Here is a 20,451-nt window from a genome sequence, read left to right as displayed (position 1 = left end):
GTTTCCTAGAGTAAAATCACACTCAAATACCAGCAGAATGAGCAAGAGCTTCTCTAGGCCGATGACCGGATTCTCCCCAGTAATATTTTCCTGGACGTGATTTTCCACACAGAACTCTGATGAGGATGGAGGAAGTGCTGTTAGCTCATTGGTGGCCCCCCCGCTCAGCATTCGGTGTCTGCCTGCTCCCAAAACATGTGTGGAGAGAGCATGATAATTCACCTCTACGGCACCCGAAAGATGAGGAACACAAGCCAGTCATCCCTGATTTGGTCTGAAAATTCCATGATTTTAGTTATTTAAAACCTCACACGTTAGTGGAGCTATGAGGAAAGAGGGAGGGGAAAAAAAATCTTAAGAAATATATGGTCCTGTCTTTTAATTTAACTCTGGAAGAGAGAAGAGACTTTTTGCCCTGAAATTTCCTTTTTCTTTCTGTTCACGATAAAGTGGAACTTCTGGGCAGAATAAGAATCAGTCAAGGTGAGGAGAAAATCAGCAGAGGGCTGAAGGACCAGTACCAAGAGCTGAGGTTCTCTACCTCCGGATGGGCTAGCAAGCATTCCATTACTTGCCTTCACGAGATACAAAACTCTTCTTGGCAGTCCTTGAGGACATTTGTGTTTAAGGCTGCATCTGGGAAGTCACTTTGTCAACCTTGTCTTGTGTCTCTTCCCCTTGCAGGGCGACAGGTTTTGGCTTCTTGAATGCCCTATGCAAAGCAGCAGCCGTCCTTGGAAACTTAATATTCGGCTCCCTGGTCAGCTTCACCAAATCGATCCCCATCCTGCTGGCCTCCACTGTGCTGGTGTGTGGAGGACTGGTGGGCTTGCGCCTGCCCGACACACGAACCCAGGTCCTGATGTAATGGGGAACAAGCCATCCGTAATACTGCATTTCTTTCTCCTGCCCTGTGTCGACCCTCCGGACTGACTCAAGGCTTCAGATTTTTTTTTTTTTTTTTTTTTCAGATCTCAAAAGGTGGTAAAATAGCAGAACACTAACTCTTGCCGTGACTGAAATGTAGATGCATACCATCCTGCCCCTTAGATGTGAGTGTGCAGTGTTTTTCAGGCCTTGTTTCCCTTCCGACCTGGGATGCTCCCGGCTCCCAACAGTCAGTCAGTGGAAGCGTTGTTGAAGTGTCCTCGGCAGCCGGGCCGCCCTGAGATCCTGCTCCCTGAAGGTTGAGGAGCCTATGCTGCCCTAAGAAATAGATACTGCTTCTGACTTCACATTCACGGGAAATATAAGTTGGCATATTATTGCATTTGTGCTGAGGAGAGGGATTCTTCTTTTTTTTTTTTTCAAACAGAGTGATATTTCCTGTTTACTTAGAAAAGGACACCCAGCTTAATTCTTGCTGTTACAGCAGGGCCTTTCAAAGAAAACCATGTGGCCCCAAACGGAGCTGGGTGGGGCTCTTTTGAGGCCTGACAGGGAAGGTGGCTTTGCTAACAAGACGGATAAAGGCTATGCCCTGAGCAGCAAAGATCTGAGTGAACGGCATACACCAGATTTCTGCCCAGTTCCAGTCCTGAAAAATCTGAGGAGGGAGTCGCGCTGGTGTCTGTGATGGTGGCCTGGGGGCCAGAACGTTAGAAGATCAGAGATCAGAGACAGATCTTCTGCCTCTGTTTACCCCCGTCTCCTCCCCGCCCCCACCCCAGCTACCCTTGATCTTGCCAGGGAGCAGATCCCAAGAGAGAGAGCCACTTTCCGAACCCTGGGTCTGCCTGCCTCATTCTGCCCTTCGTCCAAACTGTGTTCAGTCTAGAGATGGTCGGTCGTCTCCGTTGTTGTAAGTTGCAAATGAGGAAGAAGTCCACCCTCTAGAGGCGTTTGGAAAGGCAAAATGCTGACTTGAGGGTACCACCTTTCTGAGGGACGGCGCCCCCGCACCCTTGACACTGGGCTTTCTAGCTGGTAGCGCCGAAGTGGGTCTTCTTCCTCTAGCTTCCACTGGTCCTTGTGCTCCCGGCTGCCAGCTCTGAGTGGAACCCCAGCCGGCTTAGTCCAAGCAAGGGGCCCTCTGGCAGACAAGGTGGTTTGGGGCTGCTTGCTTTACCTCTGGAATCCTCCTGGCCCTGGAAGACAGGTCAGCAGGACATTCCCACGGGCTGTCAGCTCTGCGACCTTCTCACCCCTCAGGCCTGCCCCTCCTCCAGGCTCATCCTTTTTATTCATCTTCTTTGAAATCTGAAGCCTCCTTATAGACTTGCAGCAGTGACCAGCAGCCAGGAATAAATCCCATATTAAAACAGTATTCCTGTTTTTAACTCTGTCTTGTCAAAGGGTTATCCTTGTTACTTATTATAGCATTTCCAGCAGGTTGCAGCCCCGGGTCCCCGGGAAGGGAGAGCCTTTGTTTCCAATAGCCATTCCCTTCAAAGCCCCATCCTGACCCCAAAGGCCCTCTGCCTCCTTCTCCCCTTCCTAATGGTGCTCCTGGAGCTCCAGAGTGCAGAGTTCTGACTCTCTGAAACATTTCTTTCATGAACATAGCCATGAATCGATCACCCCTTGAAGTCATTCAGGTCTGTAAAGGGGGCAGCCTGGTGTTGGAGGCTGGCAGGAAGAGGGTGGTTCCCTGGGGAGGTCAGCCCAGGGCCAGAACATCAGCAAAACGCCAACCCCAAACTGCAAAGGTGGCAGAAAGAGGGAGAATCAGACAAGACTAGATGAGATCTCTTGGACTGATGCCAGCAAAGCAGGGAAAGAAACGGAACCGCCTCTCACTTCTGCCTCTGTAATATTCCTGGAGAACAAAGCTAGCATTCACACAACCCGGGAAGGTAGCCTGTATATTATTCTTCCACGTGGATTCATTTCCCTACCTACCTACCCCTTGATTCATCTTCTTCAAAGAGGCGCATGTGAGGACCCGAGCAGGGCTGTTTTAGTTGAACACAGCATGTACAATCACAACTACCAAAGTAAGATGTGTTTGTTCATCAGCCCATTCAGAAGCAAGAGAAATGTGCATGGATGTCGTTGTCTCTAGTCTTCTTAGCTTTCTGAAAGTGAAGATAGTCCGGTAAGCAAAGTCCACTATCATAAATGTCTCACATGTCTGTTGTAGCACTAAATGTGTACAAAGTCTCCCAAGCTGCAGAGCTTAGCAGATGCAGAGTTTTATTTGAACATTGGCTGGGTCAGAATGAGATTAAATGAGCAGAACCCCACTTTGTGAGACCTGACACCATACATCCCCTTCACAAGGGCCTTTCTTGGCCTTCCCGTCACCTGATCCAAGCCTCCCAGGTGGCCCAAGAGGGATCTATTCTAATCTCCTGGACAGTCTGTGGTCACAAACCTTCTTGGTCACCACCTTTTCCACCTTCCATGCAGTTTTCTCTGCCTCCTTTGCATTGTTCCCATCACCTTGATTTTCTCTGAGAGAGCTCAGGTTGTCCCCGAAGTATGTGGCAGGGCCTGTCTGGCTTGTTGTGGGGTTAGCTGGCTTAAGATAGAGCCGTGTGATTACACAGGAACTCAGCTCTGTCCACGGAGCAGCCTGCTGGCGCCGGGACCTGTGACCAGCATCTCGTTTCATCCACAAAAGAAGAAAAACGAGAGTATGTGCCAAAAGGGACGCCTAGGAAACCGTTCCACTTGCTCCTGTATTTCTGACTCCTTTTCTATCCAAAATGTCCTCCTAGCTCTTTGGAATCAATCCAGAATGCCAAACCCAGAGGCCGGGGATCACCTTACACCCAGAGTAGTGACCCTGGGAGAGAAGATAGATGGGCCCTAGCCGCCTCCTTCATGCTGGACTCATCTTCGCAAGCACCAAATAGGTTTAGTCTAGGAACGGACAAATTACCAAGTAGGCAGGTTGTTTGGGAAGCCCCTAGGAATAGGCCAGAAAACATAGTTCCTATATTGTGTGTGTGCTGCCCGCTTCTTAGGATCCTGAACATTATCTCCACTCAGTGCTGGTTTGATGGTTATCATTGCCTGCTCAGGAAAGGGACCCACCCCGCCACATGGACACGGTTAGAAAACTCTCTGGTCACCATGCTCTCCCAAAGGCTGTGTCCTGTAGCTGTCCTCTTTTCTCCCTTTTGTTCTTGAAATAGGAAGACCTATGGCTGCAGAAACTGAGTCTTGAATTGATACCCCTAAGTTGGCAAATGCACCTTCATTTACAAATCTCACCAAAGCAGACTGCAGATGTGCACCAAAACCTGCTTCGCTGCTTCTCTGGATGTCTTTAGATATCATGGGAGAGGTGGGGAAAGAAATGTAGTGTCAGAGACAGTGCAAGATACCGCAGAGAAGGTTCCAGTGAAGGGCACACTGGAGCCTTTCTAAACCCTGGGATCATTTCAGAGTCATTTCGTGGGCATACCTTTTGATTCCCTCTGCCAACCAAAATAGAATATGACAGTCTCCAGTCTTTTCTATTTAATATCAAAATGGCCCTTATCTCTTTCTTCATCTGTTCAATGCACTAAAGGCTCTGAAGTCGGAAATGTCTGAATTTGGCTTTTACCTGGTATCCTAGAAAGACAAGTGGTTGGTTGGTAAAGTTCATATTGGTGTATATTTGGTTTTCCTCTAACCCCCATGTCATGCTGAACTTAGTTCAGTGACCAAAGCTACAGACACACAAGTTATGTGGCAACAACAGAAAGAACTCTACACCACAGGGCACTCAGATGAACTATACATTTCTTACGGTTTTCGCTTCTGCCAAACAATGTAGGTTTTGAGAAGAGCTTTCCTCGCAGTATGTATGACGTAGACAAAAGAAAATTCTCAGTGTCTCCTAGACATATGTGTCCCTTTATTGTCCCGGGTATGGAGTGCCAGTTCTCCGTGTGATGTTCCCTTGCTCCATCCCTCCTATCAGCAGCATCCCACCCACCAGACACAGCTTTGCCAGAGCCTTCTTGGCTCTTTCTCCGACAATACCTAGATCTCAGTAATCCCAGGATTCTGAGTTACAAGGATACGGTTCGTGGATCTGTCTAGGCCCTTGTTTAAGGCCGGCGAGGCTGGGTGGGGCAAAGAGGTGGCGAGAGCATTGCCTGGTCTCTTGTCCTTTCATGTGATTATTCAGTACATACTGATGGAGCTCTTCCCTGTGCTGGGTTATAAGCCGCTAGTGAACGCTTTAGGGACTTGAGTGAAGGCAGAGGAAATGGGCGTGAAAGAGAAAACAGCGGCAATGGGGTCTCATATGGAAGCCCCCGCCCTATAAACACCAAGTGTTGTTTTCCCAAATTTAAAAGAAGCCCTAGCCTACGGTGGGCAGTCGAGAAACTACTCAGGCATTGGGACTGTCTGTGATGGGAGGAGAAGGCCCCTCAGTTTCTCGGCCTTTGTTGGAGGGACTGCTACTAATCCTTGGGAAATGAGAGAGACGAAGGCACACATGCTGTTGCGTTGAGTGCCTCGGCAAGTCGCGCTGAGGTGTCACTCAAGGGAAGTTAGCAGCCGCAAAGATAGCCCCTTCTCCGTAGAGACGCTGGCTTTTAAAGTCCCGGAGTTCTTTCCATGGCCCGAGACGAGAGGTGGGGGCCGGGAGGTCTGGCCCAGAGTGAAGTCAGCGCCCCACTCAGCGGCAGCCCTGTCCCCTGGCCTCAGCTTCCCGAGCTGTTTCCTTTCTGATTCTGAAGACTGGCGTCCACTGTCTTTGCAGATAGGCTGGAGACGCTTTGCCCCCTCTCGCCTCGGCAGATAAGCTCCCCAGAAAACAGGTTCTGACCGTTAGTGGCCTGAGCTTTTCGGATTTTAGTTCAAAACCAGTGCAGAGCTGTTGCCAAGTGTCTTGAAGCCACAAGGACCTTTGGGGCTCTGGGGCCTGAGGGGAAGCAGAGCAGAGAGAGTAATTGGTGGGGACCCCCCTCCCCTCTGGGAGCCCCGATTTCCTCTTTCACCCACAAACCCTCTCCTCCTTACCTCCCCGCGGCCGTACACACTCACTTCCTTTCTTTTCCATCTATTCTTCTTCCTCCTTGCCTCCTCTGGTCACCTCTTGACTCCAGCCGTGCACAGAGGCCAGGCCAAGCTTTCCTGGCACACTTGGGACTGAAGGATGCGCCCATCCATGCCTCTGGTGGAGGCCCAAAGGGTGAAGAAGGTGTTGAATGGCAGTGGGTGCGGGGAGTCTAAGCTCCAGACTGTGGGTGTTGACACAGCTCCGTGAACCAGAGATTTCTAGCTGCTTCTCCCTCCCGTGCATGATGAGATGGCCACCATTGGCATGGGACCTGAAAGAGGCCCATTTCTGGGGCAGAAGTCTGAGACCTTAGCATTGGACTCCCAAAAGAAAGACGAGGTAGCCCGCAGCAAGGCTCTCGGAATTCATTGACCCCTGGGAGGTAGGGGCGCTGCTCCGGGCCTGCAGAGGGTCTGCTCGGTGCCAAAGGCTGGGGGCTTTCTATTCCGATTTAAATGCTGACATTGCAGAGGCTGCCCGCTCCCTGCCTACCCTGCCAGTCAGACTCCCCTTAGAGCCAAGAGTGCCCAAAACGAGGAGGAGGAGAAAGCAGCCCTCGGCCCTCTGTTCAGACTCCGACAGGGCTTAACACCAGCCTAGCAGACCACCCTAGAAGCAGGGGTGTAGAGTGACTGGCGGAGCCTGCTCACGGGAACGGGGGCCCCGAAAGCCAGCGATGTGCGGGAGCAGACTCAAACCCGTTCCCCAGAGGCAGTCCTTTCGGGCATTTTGTGAGCCAGTTGGGAAACACAGCCATTATACTAAAAATTAGATTATGTAAACTTACAATAATAAATATGCGAAAGTCATCGCTTTCTAATTATTTTACCACACGTTAGCATCACCCGTGCCCTTGGGGTGATGGACACTGTGGTCTCTGGATGGTAGAGATGCTGTAGACTGTTGCACACATCTTCCCAACTCCACATTCAGTGACGTCACATTCATAGCTTGGAATCAGCCGGAGGGGGTGGAGGGGAGGATTTACACCGTGGAAATCTACCAAGGCTGCCGAGCAGACTCTTAGCCCCGAAGCCCCGACCGCTGTGTGGCCTCCCACTGCACGGACCCAGGCCACACCAAATTGAGTCCTGTAGGTTTGTGGGTCAGCATCGCCCACATGTCCGAGGGAAGGAAAGACTTAGCAAGCTCAACCTCACGTCAGTACACGAAGGGTTTCTTTCTGCATTTGTATTGACTCAGAACAGGACCCACCGTGCAGAGAATCTGCCGCTTCCTATGGGTATTGCTCCTTCGGGGAGAATGTACAGTAAGTTGACTAATGTATGCTGTGCGAACAAAAATAAGCTCGTTTGAAGCTATGAAGTGTCTCCCCTCCCACACCCAAGTAGGTGTCCAAGAAGGAAACTCCTTCCTTGCCCTTGACATTCACCAGGCCTGCCTGGATAGAACTGGACAGATTTGCTTAATCTCACTTCCACCACTGTTGTTAGACATTTATTGTGCCAAATCTATGTCCTGAATCAAACAGAAGAAAAAAGAAATGTTCTTTCTTGATACGTGCTTTTATAACATCTAAAAAGTGGTTATGTACCCTCGACCTGACCCGGGAACATGTTGAATAGATCATGTGTCCTTCACTGATGTCTAGATACTGTAAATAAAGTCCTGCGAGGGCTTTTTTTCTTTCAGGTAAACCTCCATTTTTGGACACATGCTAAGCCCACCATCCACTCTCCTTCGCAGCGAGATCTTGGCAGGGGTCCCATCCTTGGTTTTGGCGTTCGGCTGTTTTGTTTTGTTCTGTCTTGTTCCTTTCCTGTTTTCACTGCTCTGTAAGACCTCCTGCTGTGAATGTTCTAGTTACCCCAGTTGTACTGTATATATGTGCTGCATGTGTGAACCCCAATAAATTGTTTCAGGTTTCTGGAGTTTCCATCTTCCCTACAGCTGGTCCTATTGTGAACTCATCTTTCTGGTATGCTCCTCTGTGTCTGATTCCCGATTGCCAAAATGTTTGACCAAGTATGTTTTAACAAATGTCCCGAGTCATCCGTGCGTATCCTTGTGAACGGGCATGCTCCGTGTGGGATGACTCGTGTACAGCATAAATCTATCAGATGTGGAAGTGTGCATACATTTACTTGCCAGATACCTAACATTCATGTAACAGCTGCAAAGATATTTAATGTACATCGGATTATTAATAAAAGAGCATTTTTTGCTCCATTATATTCAAATAAAGATTGCCGTGCGACTGACTTCTCTTCTAAGCATGAATTGACCCTTTAAAAATAAGGACTGTCCTTTCTATGCTTAGGCATCAAGAAAATCTGTTTCCCTTGATTTGGGCTTATTTGAATTGTTTCTGTGGGCCGGGATCATGAGTCCTGAGGTATTGTTGATGTTACAGGAACACTTTCTGATTGTTAGCCAGGACCATTGGGAAGAAAGTGTTCGTGGGGGAGCTGGTGGCAGAGCACGTGTCTGTGTTCTTTTGCTCTAGAACAGGAATAGCAAACAGATTTTTATCTAGCCTATTAACTCACTTGTCTGATGGTGGCTGCTTGGAATGGTCGTCTGAGAAGAATGATGAGAAAAAATGCTGTGTTTCGTAGCACTGCTATCAAAGGCAGAAACACGGACTAATCCCAAAGGAATACCTCTCACTGCATGTCACCGAACACCCAGCTTCAAATATCCGTAGGAATAAAGGGAATTGTTATTCCCTATAACGAAGACAATTCCAAGGTTGGTTATGACATAGCCAGTCAACGTCACTGAAGACCCAGGTTCCTTCCACCTTTCATATCAGCCATCCTCAGCAGACTTGCCTTTGTCCCCTCAGGGGCATGAGAGAGTTCCAGCAAGTTGGAGCATCAGATAGTCACACAAAAATATAAGAACCAGAAGACAGACTATGCCCTCTTTAGGACCCTTTTTGGAGAACATTCTCAGAATCCTCTGGCAGACTTCCTGTTACATCTCACTAGCGGGACTTGCATTATTTGCCTATTCCTCAACCAATCACTCTCAAGGGGAATGTAATGATCATTTCTGGCTTAGACTGATCAACATTCCCCTCCCTCTAGAGAGCTCAGAAGGAGTTCTCTCTCCCCTAAAACACATGGCTTCTGACTACCTGAATAAAACTGAATTTAATGAGCAAGAGTAAAGGAAGGTAGCCATTGAGTAGGCAAGCAATGGTGGGCCATGACTTCCAGAACGGTGCTATGTAACACTGTTGCCATACTCAGCTATTTATAGTTACACTTAAAATAACTACAACTAAGTTAAGAATTCCATTGCTCAGTCATACCTAACCACATTTCAAGATGCTCAGTTGCCACATATGGTGGGCTAGTGGCTACCTTATTGGACAGCACAGATATAGACCATTTTATCATCACCAGAGGTTCTGCTGGACAGCACTCCCCTAGACATTGTGCACTCACTTCCCTCTTGCAGGCTGTTCCTTCTTCTGGGGCCTGCTCACACTTCTTCCCAGGTTCTCTCTTCCAAGGTTAGATCCTCTCTTTTTGCTCTAGCAACTTTGTTCTCCCTTTCCCTTCTCCCCACCAGACTGGAGATAGCCAGCCCATCACATCATATTGGTCTTCCCCCTTTCTCCAGCCCCAGCCCACCTGATTTAGAACCAATTGATTACTCAAGAAAATTTACCATTTGCCCCCTTTTTCTTTCTTTCCTGTTTTATGATAAGACTCTCACATGAAGAGGAATAGAGGATTCCACAGGCTAAAGAAACCTAATAGTATCAGGGGTTATGGCAAGCATGGGAACTCACCAAAAGATACTGAAGGTGCCGATGAGTTTCCCCAAGGATCATTGTGAGATCTGACAGAAGCATCCTCAAGCCTGGCCTAGACCAGTGGCTGCAAAATGCCAAATGTGAAATTCCCAGCAATCAGTATGTTAACACAAGGCAACATTAGTCTTGAAGGAATATCTTTTCCTGCACAGTGATGTCTGAGAGCGAAGGTGCTATTATTATCCATATTAATTTGCTAGGGCTGCCCTAACAAAGTACCACAGACTGGCTCGGGCTTATTTTGTTACAATTCTAGAGGCTAGAAGTCCAATATCAAGATGGAAAAAGGGTTCATGTCTTTGGAGGCCTTCCTCCTTGGTTCTAGATGGTCTTTTTCTCTCCATGTTGTCCCATGGTCTTCTCTTGGCAGATGTCTGTGTCTTAATCTCCTTTTTGAATAAGGGCCCTTGGATTAGGACCCATCCTAATAACATCATTTTAGACTAATTACCTCTCCAGAGACCGTATCTCCACAGGCAGTCACAGTCTGAGGTACTGGGGGTTAGGACTTCAACATAAGAATTTCAACATAAGGACACAGTTCAGCCCAGAACATTAGCCCAAATGCCACTTATGCTATTGTGTATGTATATTGTGTATGGAATTGTATGGTATGTGTGTATTGTGTGCAGAATGGGATTCAATTTGCCTGTGGTCACATGGCAGAATAGCAGGGCTATATTGGATGTGTTCACTCTTGTGTGTGCTATTCATTCAGAGGGGGACATAAAGAGAGACAGATTGGGGAATAACCCTTGGGCCCAGCCCTCCTAAGCCAGGAATAGACAGATAACTCTAGAGGATACCCCAGGGCAGGCTCGCCAGCCTTTGAGGCTTGTGTCATGCTGTTCTTAGACCTGTGAGTCTCCCTCCTCAGGCTCTCTGCTTACTAGAATTCCAAATGAGACCTGCTCTGTCTGTACAATAATTTTCTCTAACCCTGGAGTCGACAAGGGTGGTGCTCCCCACGCCAAGCAGCTTCTCGTGGGCCGGCCGGTGAGGCGTCCTCCACGACTGTGACCAGCTCGGGCGCTGCTTGGCTGCCAGGGGAGCGGGGGGCGGGGCGCTCCGGGAGCGGCAGTCGGCCGCAGTCCCTTTGTTCCGTGGGGAGAACCGATGCAGCGTCCCCTCCTGTAATTTGCAGTCCAGACACCAGGTGGAGAAGTGAAAACCACAAAGAGGACAAGTTCTTGAAGGGAAGGCCGGCTCCCGCCCTGCAGCTGCTGGAACGGCCTTGGGCCGGAACGAAGGGTGCTGTGGGCTGGGAGAGCTCGGAGGACGCAGTCAGCCCCACCCCTGACTCCAAGGGCACCAGCGGCCACCTGCCTTCAGCCCTATTTCTGTGCTCCCTGCCCCCGAGCCCCCAGGGCGGCAGAACACCTATGTACAGCAGTTGCACTCGCTCCCAGCTGCTCACACCTGCATCCTTGCTCCTAAGAGAGCGCCCAAAAAAGCCCTGTAGACTGAGAAGGCCAATGAAGTCTCACCGGCAAATTCCATTTGCGGCTGGACGGAAAGCTACTGCACATTGCAAAAAGCGAGGCGATTTGTAAGTTTCCGCACCCCCTCTTCTGGCCCCTGAAAACATTGGATGTGTCCCAGGGCGGGCCAGGGCTTTGTGTGCTCTTGCACCCTAGGCTGGAGGATGCTGGCGGCCTCCCGTGTCCCTTAGAGGACTCCTGTAGCACTTTCTAAAGTGCAGGAAGCTGGGGCTTTTCCAGACCTCAGAGTCCCATTTCTCCATCCACACAGAACTGGTGAACCTACCGGAGGAGGGGGCAGAATACCACTGTTGCTAAGAGCATGAGTTTGAGCAGCGTCAGTTCCAGGTTTGGGGGTTTCTCCTTAAGAAGATTATAATCAAAATGTTAGCTACCAAAGTAACTATTTAGAATGAGAAAAGAAGAGGGGCACCTGGGTGGCTCAGTCAGTTAAGTGTCTGCCTTCAGCTCAGGTCATGATTCCAGGGTCCCGGGATCAAGTCCCTGCCCCACGGGGAGCCTGCTTTTCCCTCTCCCTCTGATGCTCCTGCTCTCTCTCTCTCTCTCTCAAATAAATAAATAAAATCTTGAAAAAAAAAAGAATGAGAAAAGAAGCTCCCACAATATACAAAGTTTTAAAAGCTGATATATATTGCAGACCGTAGCAAAATTCCGGAAAAATAACACACTATTATAATTAATTAACTGCCTGATACATCTATTTTTTTTCCTGTATTATTTGGCTGCTTATTCTCTGATTGCCTCTTCATATGGTAACAGTTTTGTGATATCATTGTCTAGAAAGGGAATAGAAAGATACAGATTAGTTTTGATTACTAATAGTTTTGGGGTGTTTGTTTTTTTTTTGAAAGTTTCTTGTTTCTTCTCCATTTCCCACATACCTCCTGTGCTGAAGACAGACACCACATTCACGTTTGCAATCCAGCCTCTGGCCCTGTGTGTTCGAGTCACAAGGCCAGGTGAGTGGGCACTGGGGACAGCAGGAATATTCCTGGAAACCATTCCTTCAGAGAGACAGCCTGCAATACTTAACGATCACAGAAGTGAATGTGAGCTACATCAGTGTATCTCACCAAACCCAAACTCAATATCTCATAGTTACCCAGCTCAAATTCCTCTCAGCCAGCTTTCCAAACTGCCTAGCTCCACCCAACACCGGGGCAAGTTTGAGGGAGAGAAGAACGGTAGCAAGAAATGGTGGTTTTAACTGACTAAGGAAACCAGCTATTACGGTTTTCTTTAGTTTTGTAAAATTTTAAATAACATATGACCGTTTGAATACGCTGTTAAGGCCCTCCCAGTGCCTCGAAGGGACCTGCGCAAATGGGGGCCTTGAGGTTTATGCTTCATTAGCTTTGTGGTAAGCACTCCTCTGAGTTTTGGAGTCACAGATGTGGGTTTGAATCCTGACCCTGCCACTTAGCAGCTGTGAGGGCATGGAGCAAGCTAAAAGTAGTCTTTCTGCGTGTTCATTTCTAGAACTATACATTAGAAGTGATGCTGGTTTGTATTTCGCTGGGATTTTTAGGGATTGAGGAAATGTGTGTAAAAAAGCTTAGCAAAGCACTTGACACGAGTCCTCAGGACGTGGCAGCTAGTGTGATAAGCCAGATTGGCTCAATTCTGCTCTTGGAGGCAGGTCTGCACTTCCCTTCACTCTGAGGATGTTGAAGAGCTGTGATAACGGGAGCCAGATCCTCCTGGAGGCCTCACACAGGATGCAGTCCTGCCATTGTCTGGCTCTCACAAGGCTTCTACAGGATCCGGTGACTACTAGCTTCTCCTGTCCCAGGCAGGCCTGACGGGCACCTGGGCCTCTCCTGACCCTGGCCGCAGCTCCAGGTGACTTACCCACAGCCCCCAACTCAGCTGTCATTCCGCTTCCCACAAAGACAGCACAGACAGCGCTCTGCCTGAGAGCCGGGGTGCTCAGCTCCACAGCAGGGGCTCTGGCAGCCGGGAAGAGAAGGAAGGAAAAGTGGCGGCACCCACACCAGATGCCAGGACCTCCCCGACTCCAGCGGCCCCTGAGTAGACCGTGTGGACCTGGCACTTCTCCTCAAGAGCTGCCTCCTCCCGGGTGGCTGGGGCTTTGCCACTCAGCCTGCTCCAGACACAGAATGTTGTCCGAGTCTTCTCCAGGTACAGCTGCTGTGAACAGAGCCCAGAGGAGACTTGCTTCTTCGGGACTAAGACAAAGGCCAAAGAGCAATGGTTCCCAGCAGGCCAAGCTCGCAAAACAGTGGAGGAGGAAATGAATAATTTACGGGGAGGAAAAAGAGCCATGTTAAGTGCCCCCTGCGCACAAGAAGGCACGACGAGAAGCCAGGGATGGCCCAGGTCTGGAGCCTGACGCTGTGCAGGCCCCACAGAGGACCCTCTGGAGGTCCAGGTGCGACGCCGCACCAGCAGGAGTCAGGAGCTTGGTCTCTAGACTAGGTGGAACCTGAATTCAAACCCTGGCTTCTCCACTAGTAAGCTGTGTGGTCCAGGGCGAGTTGATTAACCTCTCTGAGCCTCAATTTGTCATCAGTAATAGAGGGATACTTACATCACTCACCGAAAGGACTGAATGCAAGTGTTTAGCACATTGTCTTCGTGATGTCTTTTGATGCACAGAAGTTCCTAATTTTAATCTACTCTAATTTGTCAACCTTTCCATTATAGGTTAGTGCTTTAACGATCATATAAAAAATCATTTTCTACCCTGAAGTCATGAAGACATTCTCCTCACCTAGCTACTTTATTGTTTTTCATCGCACATTTAGCTCTACATTTAAGCTGGAATTCACTTTTGGGTACCTTCAGTATCGATCAGAAGACCAAAAGACAACATTAATAGAGTGAAAGGGAAAGCTGCAGAGTTAGAGGATGTCAGCACTTTGAATAACCAACAAAGAACTTTTATCCAGAATAGATGAAGAACTCCTACAAATCAATACAGAGAAGACAGATGACTCAATAGAAAAGGAGCAAAGGTCTAAATGGAAACTTGAAAAAAGATGTCCAGAAGAACATGGCCATTGAACATATGAAAACAAGGGGCGCCTGCCTGACTCAGTAGGTGGAGCATGTGATTCTTGATCTCGGGGTCATGAGTTCAAACCCTACACAGGGTGTAGGGCTTATTTTAAAACAAAACAAAACAAAAAAACAATGAATCCCATGAGTCATCAGGGCAATGCAAATAAAACCATATTATGACACCACTAAATACCCTCTGCCCCCAGAATGGCTAAAATTGAAAAGACTGATAATACCAAGTGTTGACAAGGACCTCTCATCAAGGAACTGCCACTTACTGGTGGGAAGGTAAATTGGTATGACCGTTTGAAAATGGTACAGAATTCCTCTCCTTGGTATATGCTCAATAGAAAGGTTTCTGTACTTGCATCAAAGACATGCCCCATAATGTTTGTAGCAGCCAATGCCAAATATGGGACAGGCTGAGGAATTCCTACCATTGTATTCCCAGTGCCTTGGACCATGACTTACACATAGTAGGCACACAATTAATATTTGTTAAATGAGGGACACCTTGGTGGTGCAGTCATTTGGGTGTACGACTCGGTTTCTGCTCAGGTCGTGATCTCACGGTCATGAGATTGGGCCCTGCGTCAGGCTCTGTGCTCAGCGCAGAGTCCACTTGGGACTCTCTCTCCCTCTCTCTCTTCTCCTCCCCACTCCCTGGGCTCTCTCTCTCTCTCTCTAAAATAGATAAATGAACTTTTAAAAATTTATTTGTTGAATGAGTGAACAATCTGAGGATGCAGTCCAGCCCGTCAGCCTGCATACGAGGCTCTCTATGGTCTTGTCCCTGCGTCCTTCCGCAGCCGCCTTCCCCTCTATCCCCAACTGCATACATCTCCCTGGCACCTAGGTGCTTGCTGGCAGACACTGCCAAGCCTCGCTCGGGCCTCCTCTCCACCTAGAAGACCCTTCCACCTTGCTTGCTTTCTCAGGTCAGGCTTCCCCAGAAATAGACTCTGGGAGAGAGATTCTCAGGAAGGAAATGTATCGGTGAGTGCTGTTGGGAATAGTGCCCATAAAGGAGTGAAGAAAGCTGCCCTGGGCAGAAGGAAAGTTTACTGTGACAGAACTGCACCAGGGGTGTCTGCTGATCCCACGCAGCTCTGCTTATGGGACAGCTTTCAGAATTGTCCCAAACTGAGGCAATGGGGTATGGCCTTTGTACTCCTACCAATGACCTATGGCATGAGGCCATCTGAGGAAGGGGACGACCTTGGGTGAAGCAGCTCCCTTTGACAAGGGAAAGGCCGGGGAGGGATTCAGCTGTGAGCCGTGGGCAGACGGCGCTCAGGGCAGGAGGGGAGCGAGTGCTCCGGTCTCAAAGCAGGATCTGGGCTGTGCGTCGCAACACACACTGCACCTCCTCATTTCTCACAGGTAAAATTGCAGCCTCACCTGCCCCCAGGAAGCCTACTGGCCCCCTCAGCAGCTGAGCTTCCCTAATCTCCAGGGTTCACCTCTTTGTGGTAAAGGAGCCTGTGTGTCTGTCTCTTCCAGCAGACTAAAAGAGCTGGAGAGAGGAACTGTATTTCATTTACATTTGTCTCCCTAACACACTTGATGCCTAGCTCGACCAGAGACCATACATTCATAATTTGATTCTATATAATAAAACTAAATCTACAGGTGTCTCTATTTCTTTCTTTTTTTTTTTAAGATTTTATTTATTTTGAGAGAGAATGAGCGAATGTGGGTGTGGGTGTGGGTGTGTGTCTATGTGTGTGTAAGCAGGGAGAGGGACAGAGGCAGATGGAGAGAGAGAATCTCAAGCAGACTCCATGATGAGCACAGAGCCCCACAAAGAGCTTGATCTCAAGACCCTGAGATCATGACCTGAGTCAAAATCAAGAGTCAGATGCTTAACCAACTGAGCCGCCCAGGTGCTCCAGGTGTCTCTATTTCTCAATATAGTGTAGCGTAATGGTTAAGAGCATGGATGCTGGAGCCAAGTTTTCTGGATCTATTTCCTGGCTCTGTCACTTTCAGCTGGATGACCTCAGACAAGTTGCTTGACTGCTCTGTGTGCAGTGTTTCAGCAATAAAAACGGAAAAATAGCAACTACCTTTTAGGATTGGTGAGTCAATGTGCAATGCTTAGAGCAGTGCCCAACACATAGTAAGCTTGCAATAAATGTGAGCAATTATTACGAAAGGCATGCATGTTCTTAGCAATTCCGTTTAGGCTGTGGGGAAATGACCGAGTAGAAAAAAGCCCTTGCAAGTCTTGGCTCTCAACAAGAACTCCTAGAGAGATTTTTAGCCTTCATTTCCATTGCGACCTTTTTCATGGTCACACACTGGGAGGCCGTGTACCAGACATTCCAGAGCAAAGACTCCAGGTAGTCAGCTGAAGACTTTCTTTAGCATGTGGGAGTCAGACGCATTTGCCCACGCGGGCAACGGACACCAGCTCCTTGTCGGTAATGGCATGACCACAGCCATCAATTCTTGCTGACATTCAGATGCCAGGTTCCAGTTCTATGGAATGAAGGATACCTGTCATCCTCTTTGTCTTGAGCTATTTTCTGAGCTGTTTGTTGAAAATGATGCAAGAATCAAACAACCACAAATCTGCTGTCCTGAGTGCCTGCTTCCCCACCCCACTCTCCATGCTTGCAGTTCTTCTTGAAGGGCCGTAGAGCTATGGAGTTTTCCTGCCAGTACACCTATCTACCTGACTGTTAGCCTCCATTCTCCAGAAGAAGCAAAGGGAAGGAAAACGAGAAGAAAGACTGGGGATATGGAAATAGGGGGGGATTTTCCAAGGAGGGAAAGTCAAACAGGTTCCCCTCCTTCTCCAGAGCAACCCTTTTCCTGAGGCCCAAGATAATGTCATGGTCCTGTTGAGATTCTAATGAGCCCAGCAGCCAAGTTATGTGGTCTTATTTTTCCTGTGTGAAATCCTTCATTCAAGTTGGCTCAAGAAATGATATCCAGATGGGGAGGAGAGGTCCAGAGACCCTAAATTGCTGATCGTTGCAAGTTTATTAACCCACTAAAGAATACCAAGGAACTACTCTCTACCCCAAATCACTGTAGTCACCAATAACAGATAAGACAGACATGGTCCTCCCTGTTTTCAAGAAGCCTACATTATAATGGGGTAAGACAGACAATAAGGAAACAAATAAACAAATTAATTAAGATGGTCTACAGGACTGATACACAAAACACAAAGCTGGATGATACCCCTTCCATCACCAGGTAGGAGCTACTTTAGATCAGATGGCCAGGGAAGCCGTCTCTCAAGAGGTGACCATTGACCTGAAGAACAAGAAGACATCTCAAAGCTCAGTCCGGACTAGAGCGTGTTTTGCTCTGGAACTGTCTAAGTGAGGGAACCCCTTCTCCCCCACAAGGAGACAGCTACAAAATCAGCTGCTGGGCTGTATCAGGAAGGGAGTGGGGACTGTGGTGGCAAAGAGAACTTGCTGCTCTCCTACACGCAGCCATCTTGGGTTCTAGTGGCCCCCTCTAGGGCTGCTCGTGGTTTTCCCATCCCAGACACTGAATCCGTCCATAGTGCAGACACCAAAGCTGTGACCAAGAGCCACGTTGCTGTTCCATAGCTCTAGTTGTGGCGCAGGCAGACGATGTCTCTGTGGACTCTGCTCGCAGACTCCTCGGTGTTGTGTGGCAAGCTCAGCGCCTGCGGAACAGCCCTATTCCTTTCAGTGCTGTTGCAGAGGGATGCTACTTCGTGGGTGCTAAACCTCAGCTTAAAAAAGAAAAAGTCTCGCATTACCCAACAACCGGAAAAAAACGGAAGACCCATCATGAATGTCAGCAACCCCACCCACCCAAAAAGAGAACTCACAGGACAATAGATTTTTTTGTATCCCTCCAGATTCTCTTTTCATATTTGTTAATGTGCAGGAATATATTTTCCACAATTTTGATCAGCATCAATACACAAGTTTGTAGCTTGTTTTTTCTACTTTACATTTTTCCTATGATACATTTCTCCTCAGTAATATTGTTCCCAAGTGTCATTTTAACAGCTTAAGAGAATCTAATTATGTTGAATTTCATCATTTGTGTTTGCTTGTTTTTATTACATTTTTGAGGACTGAGATTATTTGAAATTTGTGTGTGTTATACAAGGTCCTGCTAGGGACATGTGGGTAAGACTTGGTTTTTCTTTTCTTTTTTTTTTTTTCTTTCCCTCTCTTTTGCCTTGTGGAAATATTCCAGAGGGAAGTGACCAAGTCAATGGGTGTAAACAGTTTTACAGCTCTCGTTAAATTTACTAGACAGCTCTCAGGAAAGATGGAGCCGGTTTATTGCACCAGCCAATAGTGGGTATGTGCTCCTTTTCTTAGATCTGCTTCTCAACTGGACTTTATCCATATAAAGAGATAAAAGTGCTGCAAGCAATTTGAAGGAATTCCTTGTTTTATAGAAAAAAAAAAATCTCAAAGCCTTCCTTTAAACCCACTGGTAGTTATATAACCTTAATTTAACCTTAGCCCTGATACTCCATAAACAGACCACTCTATGCACCCCTGTCTCAGGCAGGCCTTTGTCTTCACTTCTCCCTCCTCTGAAACACTCTTTCCAGAAAATCACATGGCTTGCTTGCTTACTTCAGTCAGGTCTCCTCACCGCACCTAAAATGCCACTCTGCCCTGTCACTCTCTCTCCCCTCACCTTGTACACCCCTCCCCATTGCCTGACACAACGTGTGCCTTCTTTTTTCTATAGATAGTATCTGTGTCCCTCTTCTAGAATGTACATTTCTTGAGAACAAAGACTTAGTCTCTTCTATTTGCTTCTATGTTCCCAGTGCCTAGAAGATGCCTCGTGCACAGTAAATATTCCATAACTACTGCTCATTTGAATGAACGAGGGAGTGAATGAACGAAGTGTCTGATTCCATCATCAGTCTTGACATTCTGAAGAGCAGGGTCTGGAAACCTGTGTGAGGCTCACTGGTGAATCTAAGAGTTTGCTGGCCGTAAGTTCCTAACTCAAATGAAACTGATGAGTCCTCTCGCCCCAAAAATGTACACTCACAGAACTTACTGTGTAATTTCGAAGGGTTCTGCCTGGCTGAAGCTCTTGATGCGTCCAGAAACCTCAGCTTGGGAACTTGTGCTCCACCGACCACAGCATAACCCGGAAATCACTGATGGGCGGCCTTACAAACCCAACTTGTTTTAGTTGGGCCCGTAAAAGATTAACCGGCACAAACGTTTTCAAAGTTTTGCACTGGTTGCTCCATTATGAAAAAATCTGAAAATTTCATTGGAAAACCAATCCATATTTCTCAATTCTCTTGGAAATTCAGAAGACCTGGCAGCACTCAGCCCACATTCCTAACTGAAGATAAGCAATCACGGCCCCAGGTGACATCTGTCCCCACCGCTCCCCGTGCTTCTCTGGTTAGAAGCTGAGTGTTCATGGCTATTTGTTACTGGGCTCAGACTGTTGTTTTCTTAAGCCTGAGTTGAGGGGAAAGCAAAACAGACCTCTGCCTCTTATTTTTCTCAAGCCACGTTCACTTCACGTATTGATGTTACATGCCTAGCCACTGCAGGAATTTGACTCGGGACCCCTTATCTAACTCAACCATGAATTATAAGTTGAGGAAACTCAGACCCAAAACGGTTAAGAAACTTGCCCAAGATTACATGGGGCCTGACTTAAACTCAGGTTTCCTAAATCAATACTCTTTCCCGTGCCTGTCTTCTCAACTGAATAAAGAGCCGAGAAATGTATCATGTCATTAGAAACCATGCATGTCTGCAAATCTCTCAGAATCGGCTAAGTGTTTCAAGGTCATCTCTATACACCTGCCAAATGCTCAGAGACATCCAAGCAATGCCTGACCTAGTGAATGAACAAACGAATGAATGAATCAGTTTTCAAATTACAGTTTAAGCTGGGGAAAAGTGGGATTCATTTAAAATTAAGCCACCTTTCACGAACAATGGAGGGTATAATTTTAATTCTGACCACTCATTTTTCTTTTCTTTTTTTCTTTTTTAAAGGAGATAGAAGTGTATTGACTACACCATGAGGGAGCAGCCAGCAGGACACAGAGGAGAGACTGTGTGCCACGAGGCGGTGAGGCCACGGTTACAGGGCAGAGGGGGGGAGTATGGGGACATACAGAATTTTCCTTTTCCCGTAACTGTGCCTGGTCAGAAGTAGCCCATTGGTCAGTTAGAGCCTGT

The 20,451-nt window shown here is 47.8% G+C and overlaps 1 protein-coding gene across 1 annotated transcript in view; it reads left to right on the top strand.

Moving 5' to 3' along the window:
• SV2C (synaptic vesicle glycoprotein 2C) overlaps positions 1 to 8,172 on the top strand; it is a 39,623-nt gene extending 31,451 nt beyond the window's left edge. The window contains exon 9 of the mRNA XM_081826722.1: positions 685 to 8,172. Within this exon, the coding sequence (XP_081682848.1) occupies positions 685 to 868 (184 nt within the window). The 3' untranslated portion in view covers positions 869 to 8,172. The remainder of the gene's footprint in view (positions 1 to 684) is intronic.
• The last annotated feature ends 12,279 nt before the right edge of the window (positions 8,173 to 20,451 follow it).

The sequence above is a fragment of the Leptonychotes weddellii genome, chromosome 7 (assembly GCF_054177405.1).
Source record: "Leptonychotes weddellii isolate Sample4059 chromosome 7, ASM5417740v2, whole genome shotgun sequence".
Lineage (NCBI taxonomy): Eukaryota > Metazoa > Chordata > Mammalia > Carnivora > Phocidae > Leptonychotes > Leptonychotes weddellii.
Note: the sequence above shows the minus strand (reverse complement) of the source record. Positions and strands in the feature narration are given on the sequence as shown.